This window comes from Phyllobates terribilis, unplaced genomic scaffold (genome assembly GCF_046119375.1).
Source record: "Phyllobates terribilis strain yellow unplaced genomic scaffold, ASM4611937v1 Scaffold_5__5_contigs__length_657084704, whole genome shotgun sequence".
In the NCBI taxonomy this organism is placed as follows: Eukaryota; Metazoa; Chordata; class Amphibia; order Anura; family Dendrobatidae; genus Phyllobates; species Phyllobates terribilis.
In genome coordinates, this window is record NW_027362765.1 from 414623605 (window position 1) to 414646987 (window position 23383).

Sequence of the window (23383 nt, forward strand, 5' to 3'; positions counted from 1 at the left end):
TAAAGAATGGCCCCACTATCTTTGTACCCCATATACCACACCATACCATCAAGATACGAGATGTGCAGCATCTGAAACAACGGACACTGGAAGCCTGTGCTAGCATTTCTTCTGCGGTGTTGCTATCAGTGTGTCAAGAGTGGGAGAAGAGGGTTGCATTGACAATCCAACACAATGGGCAGCACTTTGAACACATTTTATAAGTGGTCAAAAACTTGTAAAAAACTCATGAAAGAATAAAGTTACGTTAAAACCATGCACACCATTATTTTTCTTATGTAATTCTCAATAAGTTTGATGTGTCACATGACCCTCTTCCCATTGAAAAAAATAAAGTTGGATCCAAAATGGCTGACTTCAAAATGGCTGCCATGGTCACCACCCATCTGGAAAAGTTTTCCCCCTCCCATATACTAATGTGCCACAAACAGGAAGTTGATATCACCAACCATTCCCATTTAATTTAGGTGTATCCATATAAATGGCCCACCCTGTACTATACTTGCTACATAGTAAAAAATTAAAGAAAAATACTTGTACCACAAAGAGTTTATGAAGTTCTTCCTCTGTAGACATAATACTAAAAGGACTAGAGTAATAAGCTCCAGCTGGACCATTTTCACATGGAACAAGCATCACGTCGGTTGACATTGATATTCCAAATAGGCTTGGATGCTGGGAATCAGTGAAGAGATCATAGACCTAAAGAAAGAAACATCATGGACTTTAGAGATCTAAAATCAAAAGGTAATGGAAGGGCAGAACTAATGCCTATAAAGATGAGAGGATCATTTAGAGATGAACAGAATTCACCTCAAAGTTCAAAAAAAAAAAATTCACCAGAAGTTTGCAATTGGATTCAAAAGGGCCAGGAAATGGTTGTAAAAATAGGAAGGTAATTAATTAATACTCTCCTGTCTACTTCGGTCTATTCACTGGTGCTCAGCATCTTTGGTGTCTCCAGTGGTCACTAGTTGCATGATGTCATAACCTTATTTGTTAATTATGATTACTTGTATAGCACCATCATGTTTCACTGCACTTTACGGACATCATCATTGTCCCCATTGGCTCACATTCTAAATTCCTTATCAGTATGTCTTTGGAGTGTGGTAGGAAACCAGAGAACCCAGAGGAAACCCACACAATCATAGGGAGAACCTATAAAATCCATGTTCTTGGTGAGATTTGAACCGAAGGCCCCAACACTGCAAAGCAACAGTGCTAACCATCGAGCCCCCATGCTGCCCATAAATTTGTGACCTAATCAGTCTAGGAGATGCTGAAGATGCCTAGAACCAGAAGACGTTTAAGATAGTGGGCACTGGAAGATGCCAAAGATGGCCAGTTGAAGACCACAACAGTGACAGGAACAAAAAAAAATATGACTGGACAGGAGAAGGGCTACACGGTAAGAGAGGGGAGGGTCAGAAAATTACAGTATACTTAGTTTTTCTGTTAATGTGTTTATTATGCTCTGGAGTTTGGAGAGCCTTCGAAGCATAATATTGCTCTTTTTGTTTCACATCGAAACAAATTACTTGGCCAAATTCTAGCAAAGTGCCGGAATCAAATTTCTTTAGATTCATTCATCACTAAATGCTATTAAAAGATATTATTTGACTTTACAAAGAATATATACTTATGTTGTAATGTCATGCGATGCCGCAGCGTGCAGTAATGTTCGAGGCCTGCTTTACTCTAGTCGAGCCAGAAAACCATGGCCTAGAATGAAGAGGCCAAAGAGGTTGTGTGCGACGGGGTAAGGAGAGAAGAAGAGGTGCCGAGGACTGGATGTCGGGCTGCGTGGAACGTGGGACTGGTGAGCAGTAATGTGAAGGGTTTTTTTTATCCCTTTGCCTAGCCCCTTACAGTTTATCAAAATCGCGGCAGAAGCTGCCTGAAATTTTCTGAATTGGCGAGGAGCAAATTGCAAAAAATGTGTATTCTGAATATCACAAATTTTTGAAAAATTCAAGGTGAATGAAATTCCACTCAATTAAATTCTCTCATTTCTACTTTTAACATGTTTAATATTACACACTTGAAAAATACTTCACTGTGAAAGTGCTGAAAGTATAGCAAGGTTTGCCTATATAAGGAGATATACACTGCTCAATAAAGGGAACACTTAAACATCAGAATATAACTCCAAGTAAATCAAACTTCTGTGAAATCCAACTGTCCACTTAGGAAGCAACACTGATTGACAATCAGTTTCACATGCTGTTGTGCAAATGGAATAGACAATAGATGGAAATTATTGGCAATTATCAAGACACCCTCAATAAATGAGTGGTTCTGCAGGTGGGGACCACAGACCACATGTCATTACCAATGCTTTCTGGCTGATGTTTTGGTCACTTTTGAATGTTGGTTGTGCTCTCACACTCGTGGTAGCATGAGATGGACTCTACAACCCACAGAAGTTGCTCAGATAGTGCAGCTCATCCAGGATAGCACATCAAGGCGAGCTGTGGTAAGAAGGTTTGCTGTGTCTGTCAGCGTAGTGTCCAGAGGCTGGAGGCGCTACAGGAGACAGGCCAGTACACCAGGAGACGTGGAGGGGGCCGTAGGAGGGCAACAACCCAGCAGCAGGACCGCTACCTCCGCCTTTATGCAAGGAGGAACAGGAGGAGCACTGCCAGAGCCCTGCAAAATGACCTCCAGCAGGCCACAAATGTGCATGTGTCTGCACAAACCGACTCCATGAGGGTGGTATGAGGGCCCGACGTCCACAGATGGGGGTTGTGCTCACAACCCAACACCGTGCAGGACGCTTGGCATTTGCCAGAGAACACCAGGATTGGCAAAGTCGCCACTGGCGCCCTGTGCTCTTCACAGATGAAAGCAGGTTCACACTGAACACATGTGACAGACGTGACAGAGTCTGGAGACGCCGTGGAGAGCGATCTGCTGCCTGCAGCATCCTTCAGCATGACCGGTTTGGCAGTGGGTCAGTAATGGCGTGGGGTGGCATTTCTTTGGAGGGCCGCACAGCCCTCCATGTGCTCGCCAGAGGTAGCCTGACTGCCATTAGGTACCGAGATGAGATCCTCAGACCCCTTGTGAGACCTTATGCAAGTGCGATTGGGCCTGGGTTCCTCCTAATGCAGGACAATGCCAGACCTCATGTGGCTGGAGTGTGTCAGCAGTTCCTGCAAGGTGAAGGCATTGAAGCTATGGACTGGCCCGCCCGTTCCCCTGACCTGAAGCCGATTGAGAACATCTGGGACATCATGTCTCGCTCCATCCACCAACGTCACATTGCACAGTAGACTGTCCAGGAGTTGGCGGATGCTTTAGTCCAGGTCGGGGAGGAGATCCAACAGCAGACCATCCGCAACCTCATCAGGAGCATGCCCAGGCGTTGTAGGGAGGTCACACAGGCACGTGAAGGCGACGCACAATACTGAGCCTCATTTTGACTTGTTTTAAGGTCATTACATCAAAGTTGGATCAGCCTGTAGTGTGTTTTTCCACTTTAATTTTGGGGTTGACTCCAAATCCAGGCCTCCATTGGTTAATAAATTTGATTTCCATTGATGATTTTTGTGTGATTTTATTGTCAGCACATTCAACTTTGTACAGAACAAAGTATTCAATGAGAATATTTCATTCATTCAGATCTAGGATGTGTTATTTGAGTGTTCCCTTTATTTTTTTGAGCAGTGTATGTCGTTCAAAACTTTAGCTTTTGAGGTTTTTTTTTTTTAGATAGGTTACATCCACTCATCAAAGTTTATAGTCTATATATTCATATAGATTATTTTTTTTGCAAATTACTTTATAATCTACAAATAATTGGAGTACGGATACATAGTAGATTTTAAGCTCAGATACATAGAATTTTGTTTACTTGAAACATTGATATTTATTGTAAATTCCATAATACTGGATAGTTTCTGTAAAAGGCAGAGACATGGAACACTTTGGGCCCCGAAAGAAACTTTTTTCATGGCATGTAATAAAAGCAGTGCTAGCTTTGCCATTTTATTGAAAATACTCACTTTTTCAGCAGTTAACTCATCTTCCGGTTTCATCAGTACTACACTCTGATCCACCACCCTCAGACCACAAAGAGACCCAGGATCAGCCTGAACCCGTAGAGAGACATCTGATCCCGGATGAACTTCATCTGATGAGAATCCTACTGAAACCTGGATAAAGATGTAGTTTAAAAACATTTACAAAGTTTTAAAAAATGTCCAACATTTTGTGAACATTATAAACTCTCAGCTTTTATGTTTGATGTTTTCTGTTTATACATTTTATAAATATTTCAATTTATGAAGCAAAAGAATCAAAATAAAATGGTATTAAAGAATATGTCCTCTTGATCAACTCTTAACTTGAAATTATCGCACTGATCTACTGATCACCACAGATCAGGGATTTTTGAATCCCTGGTGATCAGCTACCGGCAGTAAGAAGCTTGTTGTGACACATACGTTTGTGATCTTCTAAAAGACAGAAACTGCTCTGTATCGCTACTCAAAATCAGTGGTGGACATACCATTGGTGCAACCTGTGTAGCCACGTAGGGGATCAGGAGGTAAGGGGGCCACTTCCACCATCTGGAATTCAGCATTATAATGAGCTATTGGATTGCAATGGACCCATATTCTGTTCTTGCACAACTGCCCTCTTCTGTCTGTGTCCGCTCCTGCTCAAGACGATCAAGCAGGGAACTACTGCCAAGACATCCAAGTCCCTCTTGAACTTGTGCGGTAGAGAGCTCCATAGTCTCACAACTCTTATAACAAAGAATCCTCATCTATTATAATGAAGCATCATTCAAGGTACCCTTATGCTACATACATTTTTTTTTTCAAAAATCAGAATTGAGTTTAATATCAAAACCGCTTATTAACATTCTTTTTGAAAAATTGGAGGACGTTTTTTTACTAATGTTTTATAACGTTCTTTTAATTACCTCATTCTTAAAGCATCTCATCATCTTGATTTTTATGTTGTCAGCAATCATTTCTCCGCTTGGTAGAAAAATATACACCAGAACATGAATAAATGAAGAATCATTAACATTTACTGAAAATTTAAAAGAAAGGTCCCCTTGTAAATCTGTAAGAAAACAGAAAATTGTTATGACAATTAGTAATTTTTGAAATGATGCAGATCAGTGAATCCTACAATCAAAGCATAATATGAGCATTAAATGGGTTGTCCCATGAATACGATACATTTTAATGAATAGAGCTTTAAATAATAATAAGTTGCACAATTGGATGTGTTAAAAAAATGTTCCTGTGCTAAGAGAATCTTAAAAATGTACCTCTGCTGTGTACTGTGTAATGGCTGCATCTAATCGTGCAGGAACATGGTCGACACATACCACAGCTCCTGGGCAGGGGAGGAATAATAGATTATACAGATAACATAGCAGCAGCTTTCTATGAGGTAAAACATTTCCCTGCCTTTTTTAATCACAGGAGCGAGCTCCAGTCCCCTGAGCTCATCTTTAATCAAGTCAGACACATATGAGATCAGTGGCAGCTGGAGCTACTACATCACTGATTTGATTTATGATGAGCTGAGGGAACTGGAGACACTGCAGAAACACTCGCTCCTGTGATAAAACAGGCAGCAAAATGTTTCACCTGACAGAAAGCAGCAGCTGTGATGCCAGGCTGCCCTGTCTGTATACTCTTATTTGCTTTTCCCCATGGCCAGGAGCTGTGGTATATGTTGACCATGAACTGGATCAGCTTTGCATGTTCAGATACAACCATTACACAGTACATAGCAGGGCAAATTTATAAGATTAGCTCTGCACCAGAACAATTTTTAACACATCAAATTGTGGAACTTATTAATATTCCAAGATCAATTTTTTGTAATGTACTTTATTTATGGGACAACCCATTTTAGCATTTCAAGTTTTTGAAAAATAATGAGTGTATAGTAAGGCATTCTCACCGGTATCAGAGCTCTTTACCATGATTTTCTGAGATCCAGATGATTCTATATGACCCTTAGAAGTTACCTGCACAGGAGGAAATAGATATTAATATTTTGAAATTTATGTAAATAAACACCCAAAATCTAATTTGCCATGCGGTGTACAGAACATCCTTGTGTATGAATAAGCATTAATTTTATATGTCAAGATGAAATATGGAAATTGATTAAGATGTAAAATATATTTTTTCTAGTGGATGAAACAAAATCACTGGTGATCTTTATAATCTATAGGAATTTACAGATATACAATATGGACAAAGTATGGTGCGCCCTCCACATTACAGCTACATGGGTTTTTATGGCCCCCCATTCTAAATCCATAGACATTATTAAGGAGTTGGTTTACGTTTCCAGCAATAACAGCTTCCAATTTTCTGAGAAGGATTTTTACAAGATTTTGGAGGTGTTTGTGGGAATTTTTGCCCATTCATCCAGAAGAGAATTTCTGAGGTCACATACCAATGTTGGGGGGAGGCTGGGCTCATAATCTCTGGTCTAGTTCATCCCAAAGGTGTTGGGCACAGTCATGTTGGAAAAGAAAAGAGTCTTCCCTAAACTGTTCCTACACGATTGAAAGTTTGCAATTGTTCAAAATGTCTTGTATGCAGAGGCATTAAGATTTCCCTTCACTGGAACTAAGGTTGCAATGATCTCTGAAAGACAAGTCCATGGCATTATCCCTCCTCCACCAAACTTTACAGCTGGCACAGTACAGTCAGCTGGGTAACATTTTCCTGCAATTCACCAAACCCAGATTCATACATCAGACACTAGATAGAAAAGTGTGATCCATCACTGCACAGAATACATTTCCACTGCTCCAGAGTCCAGTGGTGGCAGCTTCCCACCATTCCATCTGGTGCCTGGCATTGTGCTTGGAAACTCATGCCATAAAACTCCTGGTGCAGCGTTTTCATGCGGATGTTAATGTCAGAGGAGGTTTGAACTCAACAGAGTTGGTGACTTTTATGCCTTCTGCTCCTCAGCACTCTGCATCCCTGCTCCATAAAAATGTCAGTAAATTAGACTGCATGGCGAGGGCTCGAAAGTTATACATACGAGGCAATGGGGCTGAAAGCAAAGCCTAAATTCAATAATTAAGAGGAGTCTCCCAATACGTTGATCCATATAAGGGTTCAGATCAGTCATAAAACATGTAGATAATGTGTTGTAAATAAAATGTTTTTTGGAAGTTAGGGCTTTTGCCACTTACATTGCATCTAGCTACACTATTTAGCCACTATGAAATTATAAGCTAAGTTTCTAAAAAGTAAAAACTATATGCTACAGCATAGCATTATCAAGATACTTACTTCTACCTTTAGTAGGTACAGGGCGATACTCCATAATAATCTCAAAAAGGAGAATTTCCCTTTTTTTCCCCATCAGATTCAGTAAGACCCCAGCCACCCCACAGACTTCTAAAAGTATGCAAACACAATAAAGTTTATATTATTATACATACCAGATAATATAAATCCATTTGTTTAGTATCTTTCTGTAACGCTGAATTTCTTATTATATATTGTACAAGCACCTCCTGCTGTGAACGGCATGAATTATCCTTCCCTAAAGATTTCAGGTTTAAATAGCTTTTGCTCGAAGAATAAAGGGGAAAAATTGTTAGACGAGCATCACCTGGGCTCCAAAAATATAATCTTGATCTTGATTCATTCTCCATGTTTGTTGAAGCCTGTAAATAGGACAATAATGTGACAGTAAATATATGAAGGCTCAGCAGTTGACTGACATCAAATGTATCGTGCACATGTACCTTTAACCCAATTCGTTGCGTCCAATTGGTTGTATTTTCTAAGATGTAAGAAGCACGTCCTTTATCATCTGTCACCAAAGTCTCATTGATGGTTATATCACATTGTTCACAGGTGAGATACACTTTCTGGCCGGGAACTGGGCTCTTTTTGGAATCAGTCACTTCTAGCTACATCAGATAGAAACAAACCCAAACTCAGTGGTAAAAGGCAACACTTCTATCATAAACTTTTTAAATTAGTAATTGATTAGGTTTGGTCACTTTAGTTACAGGTAACATCACTGATGGCTAAGTGTGACCTTTCCTTAATATCACATTTTCGGCATGTGATACTTTTTTGTATGTTTACAAACAAATGTAGAAATTCGGTCACCCACTTTTTTTTGAGTAGGTTGTAATTTATCTGAATTGGAATTGTGGATCTCTTGTTACTTACTGATACTTACTGTTACAGAGTAGGGCATGCCAGGCTTGTAAATAGACTTTGGATCCAAAAATGATACACTGTTACTGACAACTATGCTGGTTTCACTTGTTGCAGAAAGCGAAATTCCTACATGGGAATGAATTATTCAAAATCAAATTAACAATAAAAAGCACAAAAATAAGTGGTTGTACTTAATGGAGGAGCAGATTCTGGGTATGTGTACACGTTAAGTATTTGCAGCATTTCTGCATGAAAAATGTGTCTTTTTAAAGAAAGACGTTGCGTAAAATATACACATTTTTGCTTGTTTTTTTAATGCGCTTTGTTGATGTGTTTTTTTTCCTATTCATGTGATTGGGTAAAAAATGCTGCAAAAACGTAAGAATTGACACGCTGCAGACTTGAAACTGTTTATAATCTGAAGGATAAAATTAGCATCATGTGTATAAGATTTCAGAAATTGTATTCGCTGTGTTAGTACAGTAAAATGCTGCATTTTTCATGGAAAAAATGTAGCAAAAATGCAGCAAAAATGAAACATGTGAAAAAGCCCTTTCAGTTAAAGGGCTATCTGGGATTTTTGCATTTTTTTCTTATGGGGCTAAGCACTTAGTAGTTAGCAACTACCTGCCTGTTCTGTCGGGCATCGATCTCTTGCAGCTCAGAGACTGCTCCTGCTGGTGATTCTGCTGCTTCATTTGACCTCACTGTCACGCAAGGTGAGGGAAAGACTAAGTACAAAACGAAGGGAAGAGGGGAAGAAAGCCCAAACACTAAGGAAAGGGGGAGTGGAGACCTCTAGGCAGATCTAATATCAACCTGCCTACCCTACCGTCCCTATATAGGTTTCACACTTATCGCTGAGCAGGAACCTAAGCCCTGAATATCCCTAGAGCTTGTCCCTAAATAGGGAGGGGGCAGGGTGAGCATTACTCAAGCCCCACTACAAACTAAAGACAACAAGGCAGACAAACAAAGGGAATACTCTTAGCTTGAGCAGACACCAGAGAGATAATGCCAACTGTCCTCCAAGGGCACCAAAGAAGAAACTAGCAAACTGCTAGTACTCCAAGCCAATACAGAGGTACATAGAACTATCACCGGCATCTGTCTGGAGAAACTGAGAGTTTTTAACCACCAAGCAAGGATGTGTCAATCAGCAGCAGAAGGTGGAGGTAGCTTCAGAGCGACTGTCTGTCACACCCAACACACCCGTGACACTCACATCAACAGAGCAGCCCTTCCTCTTCTATGGTGTGTCACTGCCGATGTCATGTTGATCGATAGCTGGCTCCTCACTGCGTTAGGCTGAGCAGGCTGTCAATCAGCGTGACATTGACAGTGACGCCCCATCGGCAAAGTAAAGTGATAGAGAGCTGCTCTGTCAACGTGACGTCAATGTAAGTCATAGAATCACCGGCAGGAGCGGACCGTGACATCTGAACTGGGCAGGACAGGCAGGAATTAGGCAACTACCTGGATGTAAGTTCTTAGACTCATAAGACAAAAAATAGTATCAGATAAGCCCTTTAATCATTTATATTTCTCTTTTTTTTATTTCAATTATTTCTAAAAGTATGTTTCTTATTTTAGAACATTTTGAAACTTACTAGTTTGGGTTGTATAATAATAGACTACATCTTTGTACAAACTCTTAGATACATGTAGTCATAGAGCATACATAGAAGTCTATGGACAATACAGTAAAATCATAATGATCTATAGCTTATTGCATTGCTTTTGAATGATATTTCCATAATATGATGGACAACCGAGGCAGCAAATGGAGCAACTACAGATCTGTAATACAGAGCAGTAGGGAACCATATAGGCTATAAACACCTGTACATTATGAATGATAATCCATTTGGGCAAACAAGTAGGTTTATATAAAGTTCATTCAGGACACAAAACAGAAACAACTACATTTAGATAAACATGTGTCAGTATGGGGATCATCATCATCCAAGTTTGTAAAATACTGTGTTTTTAAAAATAAAAAGACCGAAAAGAAAAACTCACAATACAGAGAATTTCTTCACATTGAAAAGTCCAAAGACTGACATATTTTAGATTAATAAACATGCTATTTGACTTTGGTGTAAAACGATTTGGCTTTTGATATTAACATTTCATGGGTAATGACAATACTGCTGCTCAGTGGTGGGCGCTTTCCTGCGAATATACTGATCACACAAAAAGTTAAGAAAGGTGTAGAAATTGAGTAAATCAATGGCAAATTGCCTAATTCTTAGCTGACAGGTTCCCCAGAAGTTTGTATACCTGGTAGTAACACCCATTCTGTTAAGGTGGCAGAAGATATAATAGCGTAGACATTGAAGGGTGGTCTGGTTATAACTGAGTCCTTACCTGTCCCTTCCTCTGTGATAGTGACCGTTCCTTCAAGTTTTATCGGTGCCATTGTATTGACATTTCTCGATAATTGAAAACTGGAAGATCTCATAGTGTTAGAGGAGCAACCAAGGTGATCCAACTGCAAAAAAAAACGATTTTTGTGGTTTATCATATAACAAGACCATATAGAAAAAAGTCCATTTAAAAGTCTCTGGAGGAAACAATCCTTTATTAATATAGTGGCTTTCTAGATATTGACAACTGCAGATACTCTTTTGCACTATAGATGTCATAGATAAAATAGCGTTATGAAACTTGCCACCATATGACTGGATGTTGGCACCACACTATATAATAATAATAATTTTTATTTTTATAGCGCCAACATATTCCGCAGCACTTTACATTTTAGAGGGGACTTGTACAGACAATAAAAGACATTACAGAATAACGATAAACATGTAAATCAACAGATACCAAGAGGAGAGAGGGTCCTGCTCGCAAGCTTACAATCTATGAGGAAATAGGGGAGACACGAAAGGTGGATGATAACAATTGCTTGTATTGTACGGTCAACCATCAATGTAATAAATAGGGTAATCACTTAATGCTAAATTAACCAGTCATCAACCATTATTAGAACAAGTACAGACACCGTAGTCTTAAGTGATGGGGTGTGTGAACAGAATACATCAATAATGGGCAGTAAATAAATATACCATTGGGAATATACAATGTAGCCACCAGTTGTATAACTTGAAGCTGATGAGCCTGATGCAAAATCACCAACAGAGCCCCCAACTATCACAGGTCATTAATAGTAATAGTCATTTCATGTGGGCCAAAGGGATTATTTGGCTCCCCCTAGGCTCCAGGGCCCAGGTGCTATTGCAACCCCGATGTTAATTTACCAAATACTATAGATCTCACCTTTCCTTCAAAGTTAATACAGTTACCAGGGGACGTAACAGCTAAAAATGGAACGAAGTAGGGAGAACTGCCAACTTTTTGACACAAGCTTCCCTTATAAGTGCCCTGGACTGGTTTCCCGTATGTGTACCTGGAAGATGAAACAACAAATAACAAGAAATTAAATCAGGAAATTATTTTCTAAAGCGTTTTAACCAAATGTCAATACATAATTGTAAAATAAACAAATATATGTTTATTGTGTAGGTTCAATAATTACAGTATATTGTATCTTTTGGGTACTGCCCAGTTTACCAAATATATGGTGGCTGAAGTGGGTCTGGATTACTCAGCCCTACTATTGCTACAATTGTCGGAATTGGTGAAGTTCAAATCTCTAATTTGGACAAAAAAAGGTAAATTATGTTCAATACAAAGTTTTATCAAATAAAATCTCTTTCTTCTGTCTTCCTTATGTGTTCCTCTCCAATACTTCTCATGAACATCCCCGATACTCTGGAATTCACTATCTCAATGTATCAGATTGTTTTCCACAATTGAAGCCTTCAGATGCTTCCTGAAAACTCATCTTTTCAGAACGTCTACAACCAGCAATAACATTATTAACCAAAGCATTATCTCTTCTGATTTGGAATTGATTTTGGTCATGTATATTTTACTTCCTTACCTGCCACATGTCTTTACTGGAAAAGTTTGCATGCTTTTTAGTATACTATTAGGGAGCTCAAGAATGACTTCAAACTTTGGTAATACTATTAAGTAAAGACAAAAAATACATAAAAGGCAAGTGATAAATATTTTACATCAGCACAATTCTGTAGAATAAAAAATCTGCTCAGACTTTATGAAGTTCCTCACCATATTCTTCAACTTGGAAAGTATGGACTTTGTTTTTTACTCGGATGGAATATGTTCCAAGTCGGGGCTCAGGGGAAAGAGAAAAAGATAGATCAGCTATTCCCTGGGTAAGACTGATGTTAAGCATCTGGCCAATCCTGTTTTTTCCTGGATCCTATGAGAAAAAGAGAAACGTTTTTGTACTTTTGTTACATTCTAAAAAAGCATCTTGATGCTGAACCCAATGTAGAGTTGTTTGTAAATGACCATGTGGATAGATTGGCTAATACTGTAGTGGACTGACTGATCTTTTTAAAGGGGATTTATCAGTTATATCATCCTTCCTACGCCATCTATATGGGCATGCAGGTCATAGAAAGTTAAATAAATTGATACTTTGATATCTGCAATATTTCAGAGAAATCCTCATTTTTCTTGTTTGTAAGTGAGATGTTAAGGTCTATGGGTAGGAGATAAATCTCCCTGAGAATCTGCGATATATAATGACTAACACTTTGCTCTCATAATCATACGCAGCTTTGCAGTGATATCAGAGATGCCACAGTACAACAGAAGTGAACTTTGTCTCATTACAAACATTTGCAGCAGCAGTTGTCCTCTCATACTGCTGTCAGCTCTGCTGCAAAACTGTGCCTGATTATAACCAACACAGTACAGCAGAGTTGAACCTTATCGCATACAGACACAACAAGCGCATTTGCAGTGGTCCTCTCATAGTGCTGACAGCTCTGCTGCACGACCCTCCCCACACTTGCTGCGTGTGAGATGGATGCACTATAATAGGACAACTGCAGCTGCAAATGTGTTTCTAATGAGACAAATTTAATTTCTGCACTACTGTGTTAGTTCTGCTGTACTGTGTTAGCTCTGACCTTACTGCAGAGCTGTGTGTGATTATGAGAGCAAAGTGTCAGTTATTGCATGTCTCACACAGGTAATGCCCCATTTCATTTAAAAAAGCCATAGAGCCAAAGAGAGGGAGAACTATGTCCATCCCATAGATCTTATAAGCTCATTTACATATAAGAAAAACTTGGATTTCTCTTGAATAAGACATCAGAACGCAGATATCAACATATAATTTCATTCAATGTTCTTTGGCCTACAAACCCATGTAGATGGCTTAGGATGGTTGATACTACTGACAAATTCCCTATATGTGAGCATACTACCTCAACATACAATTCAGATAAAAACACAAGCCCCATGCTGCTGTTGTGAACAGAATCTTACTACAATCAAGAATATTTAGATATACCACTTTCAGGTACCTACAGTAATTGTAAATGCAAATATATTTCAATCGGTTACAACAACAAATCCTCATGATTTTTATTACCTGTAATTCGACAAGTGGAAACTGAAAAAGAAACACAGCGATTAGTGTTAAAAATCCACAAATGATCATTTTGATATTATGCAGCATAAGACACAATATTTTGAGATAGATACAATGAAGAGGTTTTCCGCTACTATGAGAATCATGAGCTATCCTTAACATAAGTTATCAATATCAGATCAGTGGGTGTCCGACATCCAGCACCCACACCAATTAGCTGTTACCAGATGGATCTAAATGATGTACAAATACGAACTACAGCGCTCCATTGCATTTATTCTTATGGAAGTGCCAAAGACCAGCCAAGCGCTGTGCTTGGCTATCTCTTGCTGTCCCATGAAGACTGATTGGATGTCAGTGTGCATGAATGACCACCATTCCATTTACACCTGAATTTTCATAGCTCCAGTTCTCAAGATTGGTGGGGTTCCCAGTGGTTGGCCTTCCAGTGATCGGGACATTTTCTCCTATCCCATATTTGCTTTTGGCCATACTGATCCCAACATGGCACTGGGGTGTTTTGGCCTCAGATTCCATGGTTGGTGTTGAACTAGACATTGATGGGTTTTTTGGAGTGTGGGAATGCTGAATTCATCAAATGAACTGAGTGGCTGATGACATATTTAGATCTTTTTCCACCAATCGAGTGTGGTAGGGCAGGTATGAGACTCAGAGTTCCCCTCTATGGCTATGTGTGCGAAAAGTCAGGGGGTCTGAGATTTTTGCCATGAACCATGAAGGTGATGGAAACTGAAATCCATAATACCCCTGAGAAGGTACCTAACAGAACCAACATTTCTACTCTGCTCAAAGTTGGACTGTTTCAGTAACATTCAGGATCTGTGCCTTTCTGGGGGGAGAAAACTGATATATGTGTTGAAGTTAGATAACTCAGCCCCTCATGGCCACCAGGTCATATGAAATGGTTATATATGTTGTGTCCTCCAATGTAATTATACTTCAGTGCCCTAAAGGTAACTTGTGAGGCGTGAAGTCTTTGAATGAAACCCCCTGTTTTTGCAATACCCACTCTAGCTGCTTATAGTTTTTATTATTTTTTGGCTATTTTTATCTATAGAATGTTTATCCTTTTTTCCATCCTAACTCAGATCTGGGTCATTTAATTCCTTAGCTGCAGTTGTTGAACCAGTACTCGGTAGGTAAAAATTCTTTACACTGAGCCACCATCCTACTTAATCAACCTATCAAAGACTGTTCCAAAAACAACATAAAAACCCGATTGTTATATTTGGATTTCTTTTGATGAGCAGTTGTTAAAATCCATTGCTAGATGGGTCAAGAAAACTAGAAGAATGAGCAAAGCATAAGCCTCCTAAGTCATCTAGAGCTTGTGTCTTTATACACAACTTACCTCCATATCTTCAGGTTGGAAGTTTCCATTAAGTGACACAATGCGAAATTTTACTGTGAAAAGAAAATACACAATAAATATATAGGGCAGCTGTGTTTAAGATTTGTTAGTTGTCCTTTAGATGACATATCTTTCCAAAAGAGGGAAATTGAAGCTCCATAAGACTAATCCATATCTCCTAAGCAATAGACTTTGGTTCATTGGAAGCAACAGAAGAAATTATACTGAAGTCCAACCTGCATCTATACATGTCCAGGTTACATGTACACATATACATTGTTATAATTGTGCACACAGGACTTGACATTACAAGGTTTTAATAAGTTATCAGGCCCTTCATGCCTGGACCTTTGGTTATTTCAGGTACAAAAGATCCAACATCATATCTTATCCTCAAACCACCAGAATATATTCTAGTACTCTACTGGACCAATCTGATCCTGTATGAGACACCGGGCATTATTTCAGTCTACATCCTTCTATTAAGATAACACCAAAAGTAAAATGTCTTTCCATTTATTGACTTTTAATACCCAAGTTTACCAGTTTGGCCAGGTTTATATAAAGGTTTGTCAGTCTGGATTAAGATTTGAGCATCCATCTTTTGTTTCTTTTCAATATCAACTCTTCTGCTTTCATGGATCAACTCATCAGCAGTCTGAATGGAAAGGAATAGGGTACCGGTTTGATGAATGATGTCCAGTTCATTAGGGATCTGTAAAGTGTTAGAAAAGGACAAATACTAAATATATGCTAGAACTATATTATAAACAAAATTTAAAGGGTTATTCCCAAGATAGTAAGTTATCTCTTATCCACAGGATAGGGGATAACTTACTGATCGCTGAGGGTAATGTAGCCCTGTTGACCATGAATAAAGTGAAAGTCAAGCTGGTTCTCTGGATCACTAGCGTCCCAGCGGCTGGACTCCTAGCCATCAGTAGGTTATCTCTTATCTTTAGAATAGGGGATAAGTTACTATCTAGAAATTTACCCTTTCCACACGATATCATTTAAAAAGAACCTGTCACTTGATTCATGCAGCTCAAACCACAGGCAGCATGAATCAGAGTCTCGTTGAGTTATTTCAGTCATCTTTGTCTTTCTATGAAATGTTTCGCTGTTTTAAAGAAAACATAGTTTTAGGGAGAGACTTGACTAGTCCAACACATTTCCCAGCTGGCTTCCCAAGACTGACAGGTCTCTCCATGTGTGTACAGAGGCAGATTAAGCTAGAGGCAGAGCTCCTTCCTCTTTCTCCTTCCCTTTTACTTAGACTTTTATCAGCAGCAACTGCCATCTCCTATCTCATCGATGTAACAATCTCTCTTCATTGAATACAGATTTTACCCATTAATTGAGAAATTTGAAAATAAATGATCAGTCCTGGAGGATAAAGGAGCAGATTTCTTCAATGAGATATATTACAAAGTCACGTATTTCCACATGTGCTATTGATTTATTAAATAAAAATGAAAACAACAGTTAATCTTTAAGGCGTTACGGATGGCACAATGATTCCTATTTCCAATACATTTTCTTGTGCCAGTGGGCAGTCACCACAACAAGAAACCATACCTTCCAAGACCATGGATTATAGGAACACAAAAAAATAAATTTTAGTGTGTTTCCCTGCCTCCTCCAGACCCTTCACTAAGCATAATACAGTATATGTGTGTTCCCTAACCTCCTTCTGTAATCATATTAAACATAATATATTCATATTTCCTTACTAAATTAGCACAAAAAGAAACTATTAGCCTACCTGGAAAGAAATGCAGAAAAATGATGAACTCTCCTGGAATAATTTAGTTAACAAGGGTGTCGTCTTTCTTCCTAAAGTTAGAGTAATCATGACTTTGCTATCTCCCTTCATATCTTCTAAATGCAAGCAGATATGATTCTGAAGATCAGAGTGCATCGTGCTGGGAAATATGAGAGCATAGCGCCTAGAATATAATGAAAGAAGTTCACATAAAAGCAACAATTAAGATCACATGAAACATTTTGATGTGAACATTCTATTTACTATTATGAAATATATTTTGTAGGGTTCTAGGCTAAGAATGGTCTATGATTGAGTCACACCCACCCCTATGACAATTATCATAAATGATATTTTAACATAAGTCTACGAATGCATTGTCAAGCATGATGCATATAAGAGCACTGGAGCTTATATTTTAGTGATTGTGGGGTATATGCTAATAGAAGATACTGTACATTCTAGTGTACATTCTAGTGCCTTCTACTGTCTACATGACAGGGATCTATTGGTTCATCTTTACGTTTTTATTAGCTCGATATATCCTGAGAAGATTTACATAACATGACCAGCTTTGAAAAAAAATAAAAATTAAAAACAAGAATTTCTAATACTCTGTCAGGAGATGTTTATGTTATATGTTATATGTGTCTATATGTGATCATTCACTGATTGCGATGTGAATTGCTGCCTGTTACGGGTCTTGCTAACATGGTTCGATAATGCATTGAATTTGTGTAATGGGAAACTGAAGTCCATAATGAGATTCACTGAAAGTTGGGATACCTACTGTTATAACACAGCTTCTAATCTTACTTAGCCAGATGTCTAGATTTGCTAGACCAAGAGATATACGTTATTGTGTTTCTGTTGACTTTTGAATGATTGTGTTTCTTTGGCTGGTCAAGAAGGGCAGTGACTCAGTGTTGGGGAACAATGATGTTTGTTACTATGCTAATTGCATATTGTACTAAGCCAGCTAGTTGTTGATTTATAAAAGCAAGGGGGATACCAACTATGTAAATTGATTAAATGCTCAAATAATGAGACCTGAGCCCTGCACCTTTCCTCTTGACCTGTGACTGATGACCTTTGCCACATAGAGTTGAAACAAGAAGTTTACATACACTATATAAAAAGACACATATGCATGTTTTTCTCAATATCGGACATGAAATCAGAATAAACCTTTCCCGTTTTAGGTCAGTTAGGATTACCATAATGTTTAATATTTGCCAAATGCCAGAATAATGAGAGAGAGAGAAAATGTTTTAAGGCATTTTTATTACTTACTGCAAAGTCAAAAGTTTACATACATTTCACTAGTATTTTGTACCATTGTCCTTAACCCCTTAAGCCCCGAGGGTGGTTTGCACGTTAATGACCAGGCCAATTTTTACAATTCTGACCACTGTCATTTTATGAGGTAATTACTCTGGAACGCTTCAACGGATCCCCCTGAATCTGAGATTGTTTTTTCGTGACATATTGTACTTCATGATTGTGGAAAAATTTCTTCGATATCACTTGCGTTTATTTGTGAAAAAAACGGAAATTTTACGAAAATTTTTAAAATTTTGCAATTTTTAAAATTTTAATTTTTAAGCCCTGAAATCAGAGAGATATGTCACACAAAAGAGTTAATAAATAACATTTCCCACATGTCTACTTTACATCAGCACAATTTTGGAACCAAAATTTTTTTTTGTTAGGGAGCTATAAGGGTTAAAAGTTGACCAGCGATTTCTCATTTTTCCAACAAAATTTACAAAACCATTTTTTTAGGGACCACATCACATTTGAAGTCACTTTGAGAGGTCTTTATGACAGAAAATACCCAAAAGTGACACCATTCTAAAAACTGCACTCCTCAAGGTGCTCAAAACCACATTCAAGAACTTTATTAACCCTTCAGGTGCTTCACAGGAATTTTTTGAATGTGGAAGAAAAAAATGAACATTTAACTTTTTTCACAAAAATGTTACTTTAGACCCAATTTTTTTTATTTTCACAGGGGTAACAAGAAAAAATGGACCCCAAAATTTGTTGTGCAATTTCCCCTGGGCACGCAGATACCCAATATTTGGGGAAAAAACACTGTTTGGGCGCACAGCAGGGCTCGGAAGGGAAGGAGCGCCATTTGACTTTTTGATTGTAAAATTTGCTTGAATAATTAGCGGACGCCATGTTGTGTTTGGAGAGCCCCTGTGTGCCCAAACTTTGGAGCTCCCCCACAAGTGACCCCATTTTGGAAAGTAGACACCCCAAGGCACCTTTCTAGATGCATAGTGAGCACTTGGAACCCCCAGGTGCTTCACAAATTGATTCGTAAAAATGAAAAAGTGAAAAAAAAACACTTTTTCATTTTTACGAATCAATTTGTGAAGCACCTGGGGGTTCCAAGTGCTCACTATGCATCTAGATAGGTGCCTTGGGGGGTCTAGTTTCCAAAATGGGGTTACTTGTGGGGGAGCTCCAATGTTTGGACACACAGGGACTCTCCAAATGCAACATGGTATCCGCTAACAAATTGAATGGAAAATCGGCTCAAATTGTTAGCGGACACCACGTTGCGTTTGGAGAGCCCCTCTGTGCCCAAACTTTGGAGCTCCCCCACAAATGACCCCATTTTGGAAACTAGACCCCCCAAGGCACCTTTCTAGATGCATAGTGAGCACTTGGAACCCCCAGGTGCTTCACAAATTGATTCGTAAAAATGAAAAAGTGAAAAAAAAAACACTTTTTCATTTTTATGAATCAATTTGTGAAGCACCTGGGGGTTCCAAGTGCTCACTATGCATCTAGATAGGTGCCTTGGGGGGTCTAGTTTCCAAAATGGGGTCACTTGTGGGGGAGCTCCAAAGTTTGGGCACACAGGGACTCTCCAAATGCAACATGGTATCCGCTAACAAATTGAATGGAAAATCGGCTCAAATTGTTAGCGGACACCATGTTGCGTTTGGAGAGCCCCTGTGTGCCCAAACTTTAGAGCTCCCCCACAAGTGACCCCATTTTGGAAACTAGACCCCCCAAAGCACCTATCTAGATGCATAGTGAGCACTTGGAACCCCCAGGTGCTTCACAAATTGATTCGTAAAAATGAAAAAGTGAAAAAAAAACACTTTTTCATTTTTATGAATCAATTTATGAAGCACCTGGGGGTTCCAAGTGCTCACTATGCATCTAGATAGGTGCCTTGGGGGGTCTAGTTTCCAAAATGGGGTCACTTGTGGGGGAGCTCTAAAGTTTGGGCACATAGGGGCTCTCCAAACGCAACATGGCGTCCGCTAACAATTTGAGCCGATTTTCCATTCAATTTGTTAGCGGATACCATGTCGCGTTTGGAGAGCCCGTGATGTGCCTAAACAGTGGAGCTCCCCCACAAGTGTCCCCATTTTGGAAACTATACCCCTCAAGGATTTTATTAAGGTGTATAGTGAACATTTTGAACCCAGAGGTACTGCACAGAATTTGTTTACATTAGGTCATCATATTGAATAAGTTGTCATTATTCTTGAGCGCAAGTGCTCGCTACTTGAGTTTGCATCGGGTACTCAGGTATGCACCATGTACAGCGTGTGCTCGAGTGACATGCTCGAATCCCTGCTCCGCATGTTTCACGGTTATTAGACATCCAAAAAAAAACATGCGGGGATCGCTCGTGCATGGCAGGCAATCCCCGTAAAGTTTTTTTGGCCGCGAAGCATATGGGGCAGAGACTCGAGCATGTCACTCAAATACCCACGATACTCAATGCATACCAGAGCACCCGATGCAAACTCAAGTAGCGAGCACTTGCGCTCAACACTAGTCGCCATATCGTCATCTTTTTTTCTTACTTTTGAAAAAAATCCCAACCCCAGCACTAACCCTAGCACAACCCTAACCATAGCGCAACCCTAGCCCCAGCACAACCCTAGCCCCAGCACAACCCTAGCCCCAGCACAACCCTAGCCCCAGCACAACCCTAGCCCCAAACCCAGCCCTAACCCTAGCCCAATCCTAACCCAAGAGTTTATTTTTGACGCCGTTCCTTGTGCGGTATAAGTGATTAGACGACTTTATTCTTCAGGTCGGTGTGATTACAGCAATGCCAGAATCATATGGGGTTTTTATGACTGACAGCTGTCACACACTAAAAGACGCATTTTTTGTAAAATCTAGTTTTTGCATCGCCATATTTTGAGAGCTATAATTTTTCCAGATTTTGGCAGACAGTCATGTGATGGCTCGTTTTTTGCGGGATGACTTGTCGTTGTTATTGGTGCCATTTTCAGGCACGTGACATTTTTTGATCGCTTTCTATTCCGATTTTTGGGAGGCAGAATAAACAAAAATCAAAAATTCAGGAATTGTTTTTTTTTTATTTTTTTTATTCTGTTCCGCGTGTGGTAAAATTGATGAGGTAGCTTTATTCTTCGGGTCAGTACGTTTACAGCGGTACCACATTTGTATAATTTTTCTATGTTTTGGCGCTTATACACAATAAAAGCTATTTTATAGAAAAAAATATTTTTTAGCATCGCTTTATTCTGAGAGCTATAACTTTTTATTTTTCGGCTGATGGAGCTGTATGGTAGCTTGTTTTTTGCGGGACGAGATGACGTTTTCAGCGGTACCATTTTTATTTATATGCGTCTTTTTGATCGCGTGTTATTCCACTTTTTGTTTGGCGGTATGGTGATAAAGCATTGTTTTTTGCTTCGGGTTTTTTTTTTTTTTTACCGTGTTCACTGAAGGGGTTAACTAGTGGGACAGTTTTATAGGTCAGGTTGTTCCAGACGCGGCGATACCAAATATGTGTACTTTTATTGTTTTTTTTTTTTTTTTTTTATAATAATATTTATTGATGGGTACATTATATTTTTATTTTTGGTGGATTATTTTTTTTATTTTTTTTTTTATATTTTTGCAAATTTTTTTTTTTTTTTTTCACTTTCAGACAGTTTATACACTTTATTACTTTGTCCCACTCTGGGACTTTCACTTTTTTTTCTCTGATCGCCTGCATGGCATAGGGACGGAGCACCATTTCTATGCCATGCAGGCTGTCAGCGGTGCACAGTGTGAAGATTGTTTGGAGATGCACTGCGCATGTCCAAACAATCTTCCTGCTGTTTGGTGACCCGGATGTTGTCATGACGACATCGGGTCGTCATGGCAACACCCGGGAAGCCTTTGCAGACTGCGCTGGAAGCCGGAAGAGGAGGTGAGTATCGGCGATCACCTCCCCTTGCCCCCGCAATGCCGCAATCGGCTGCGATCGACTTTGATCGCAGCATCGCGGGGGTTAATGTGCTGGGAGCGGTGCAGGACCACTCCCTGCACATAGTACCGGGTGTCAGCTGTGACAATCAGCTGACACCCGGCGGCGATCGCGCCCACACAGCCTGTGTGCGCCCGCGATCGCCATGACGTACTAATACGTGTCTGGCTCTTAAGTCCCAGGGCACAGACGCTTATTAGTACGTCAGATGTTGTTAAGGGGTTAAACTGAATGACTTGGGTCAAGCATTTGGGATATCCTTCCACAAGCTTCTCACAGTAGTTGATCGAAATTGGGACCCATTCCTCCTGACAAGGTCGCCGTGCTCGCACCTGCCTTTTCAGCTTTGCCCATAAATTTTCAATAGGAATGAGATCAGGGCTTTGTAATGGCCACTCCAAAACATTGACTTTGTTACCCTTAAGACACTTTGTTACCATTTTGGCAGTATGCTTCAGGTCTTTGTCCATTTGGAAGACCCATTTCCGCCCAAGCTTTAACTTCCTGGCTGATATCTTGAAATGTTGCTCCAGTATTGCCACATAATCTTCTTTTCTCATGATGCCATCTATTTTGTGAAGGGCACCAGTCCCTCCTGGAGCTAAACAACCCCACAACATGATGTTGCCACCCCGTGTTTCACAGTTGGGATGGTGTTCTCAGGCTTCCAAGATTCTCCCTTTTTCCTCCAAACGTAACGATGGTCTTTATGCCCACAAATTTCAATTTTAGTTTCATCAGACCACAGGACAAGTCTCCAACAATGAAGGTCTTTGTTCCTGTGTGAATTTGCAAACATTAATCTGGCTTTTTTATGTTTCTTTTGGAGTAATGGTTTCTTCTTAGCAGCCTATGTTGATACAGTACTCATTTCACTGTGGATATTGACACAATCTTACCAGCTTCCACCATCATCTTCACAAGGTCTTTTGCTTTTGTCCTTGGGTTGATATGTTCATGTCGGACCAAAGCACGTTCATCTCTGGGACACAGAACCCGTCTCCTTCCTGAGCCAGGACATTCCCATCTTGTTTGTACTTGCATATAATTGTTTGTACAGATGAACGAGCCACCTTAAGGTATCTTGAAATTGTGTATCTAGCATGGTAGAAGGTGTAATAAAATGTAACTTTTAATGAAAATATATTAAAATGACCACATGGCTCAAGTAGAAAATAGACAATGGACAAGAAAAAACAAACAAACAACACACATCAAAAAAGGTCACAGACACAGCGGGCGAGGGTAAGCGTACCCTAATATTATAGCCCCCTTACAGTGTGGTAGTGACATAAATATAAATGAGAAAGGGACA

General features: G+C 39.5%; 1 protein-coding gene across 4 annotated transcripts in view; it reads right to left on the bottom strand.

Moving 5' to 3' along the window:
* The window catches only part of LOC141273393 (alpha-2-macroglobulin-like protein 1), a 185954-nt gene that overhangs the window by 110946 nt on the left and 51625 nt on the right, over positions 1–23383 (bottom strand). For all 4 annotated transcript variants that reach the window (XM_073685157.1, XM_073685156.1, XM_073685155.1 and 1 more), the window contains exons 2-16: positions 16803–16986; positions 15581–15752; positions 15038–15090; positions 13666–13686; positions 12327–12480; positions 12136–12220; positions 11469–11598; positions 10554–10677; positions 8203–8309; positions 7757–7924; positions 7448–7675; positions 5938–6004; positions 4937–5082; positions 4011–4160; positions 541–702 (exon numbers count right to left, since the gene is read on the bottom strand). In XM_073685157.1, coding sequence (XP_073541258.1) covers positions 541–702; positions 4011–4160; positions 4937–5082; positions 5938–6004; positions 7448–7675; positions 7757–7924; positions 8203–8309; positions 10554–10677; positions 11469–11598; positions 12136–12220; positions 12327–12480; positions 13666–13686; positions 15038–15090; positions 15581–15752; positions 16803–16986 — 1951 coding nt within the window. The remainder of the gene's footprint in view (positions 1–540; positions 703–4010; positions 4161–4936; positions 5083–5937; positions 6005–7447; positions 7676–7756; positions 7925–8202; positions 8310–10553; positions 10678–11468; positions 11599–12135; positions 12221–12326; positions 12481–13665; positions 13687–15037; positions 15091–15580; positions 15753–16802; positions 16987–23383) is intronic.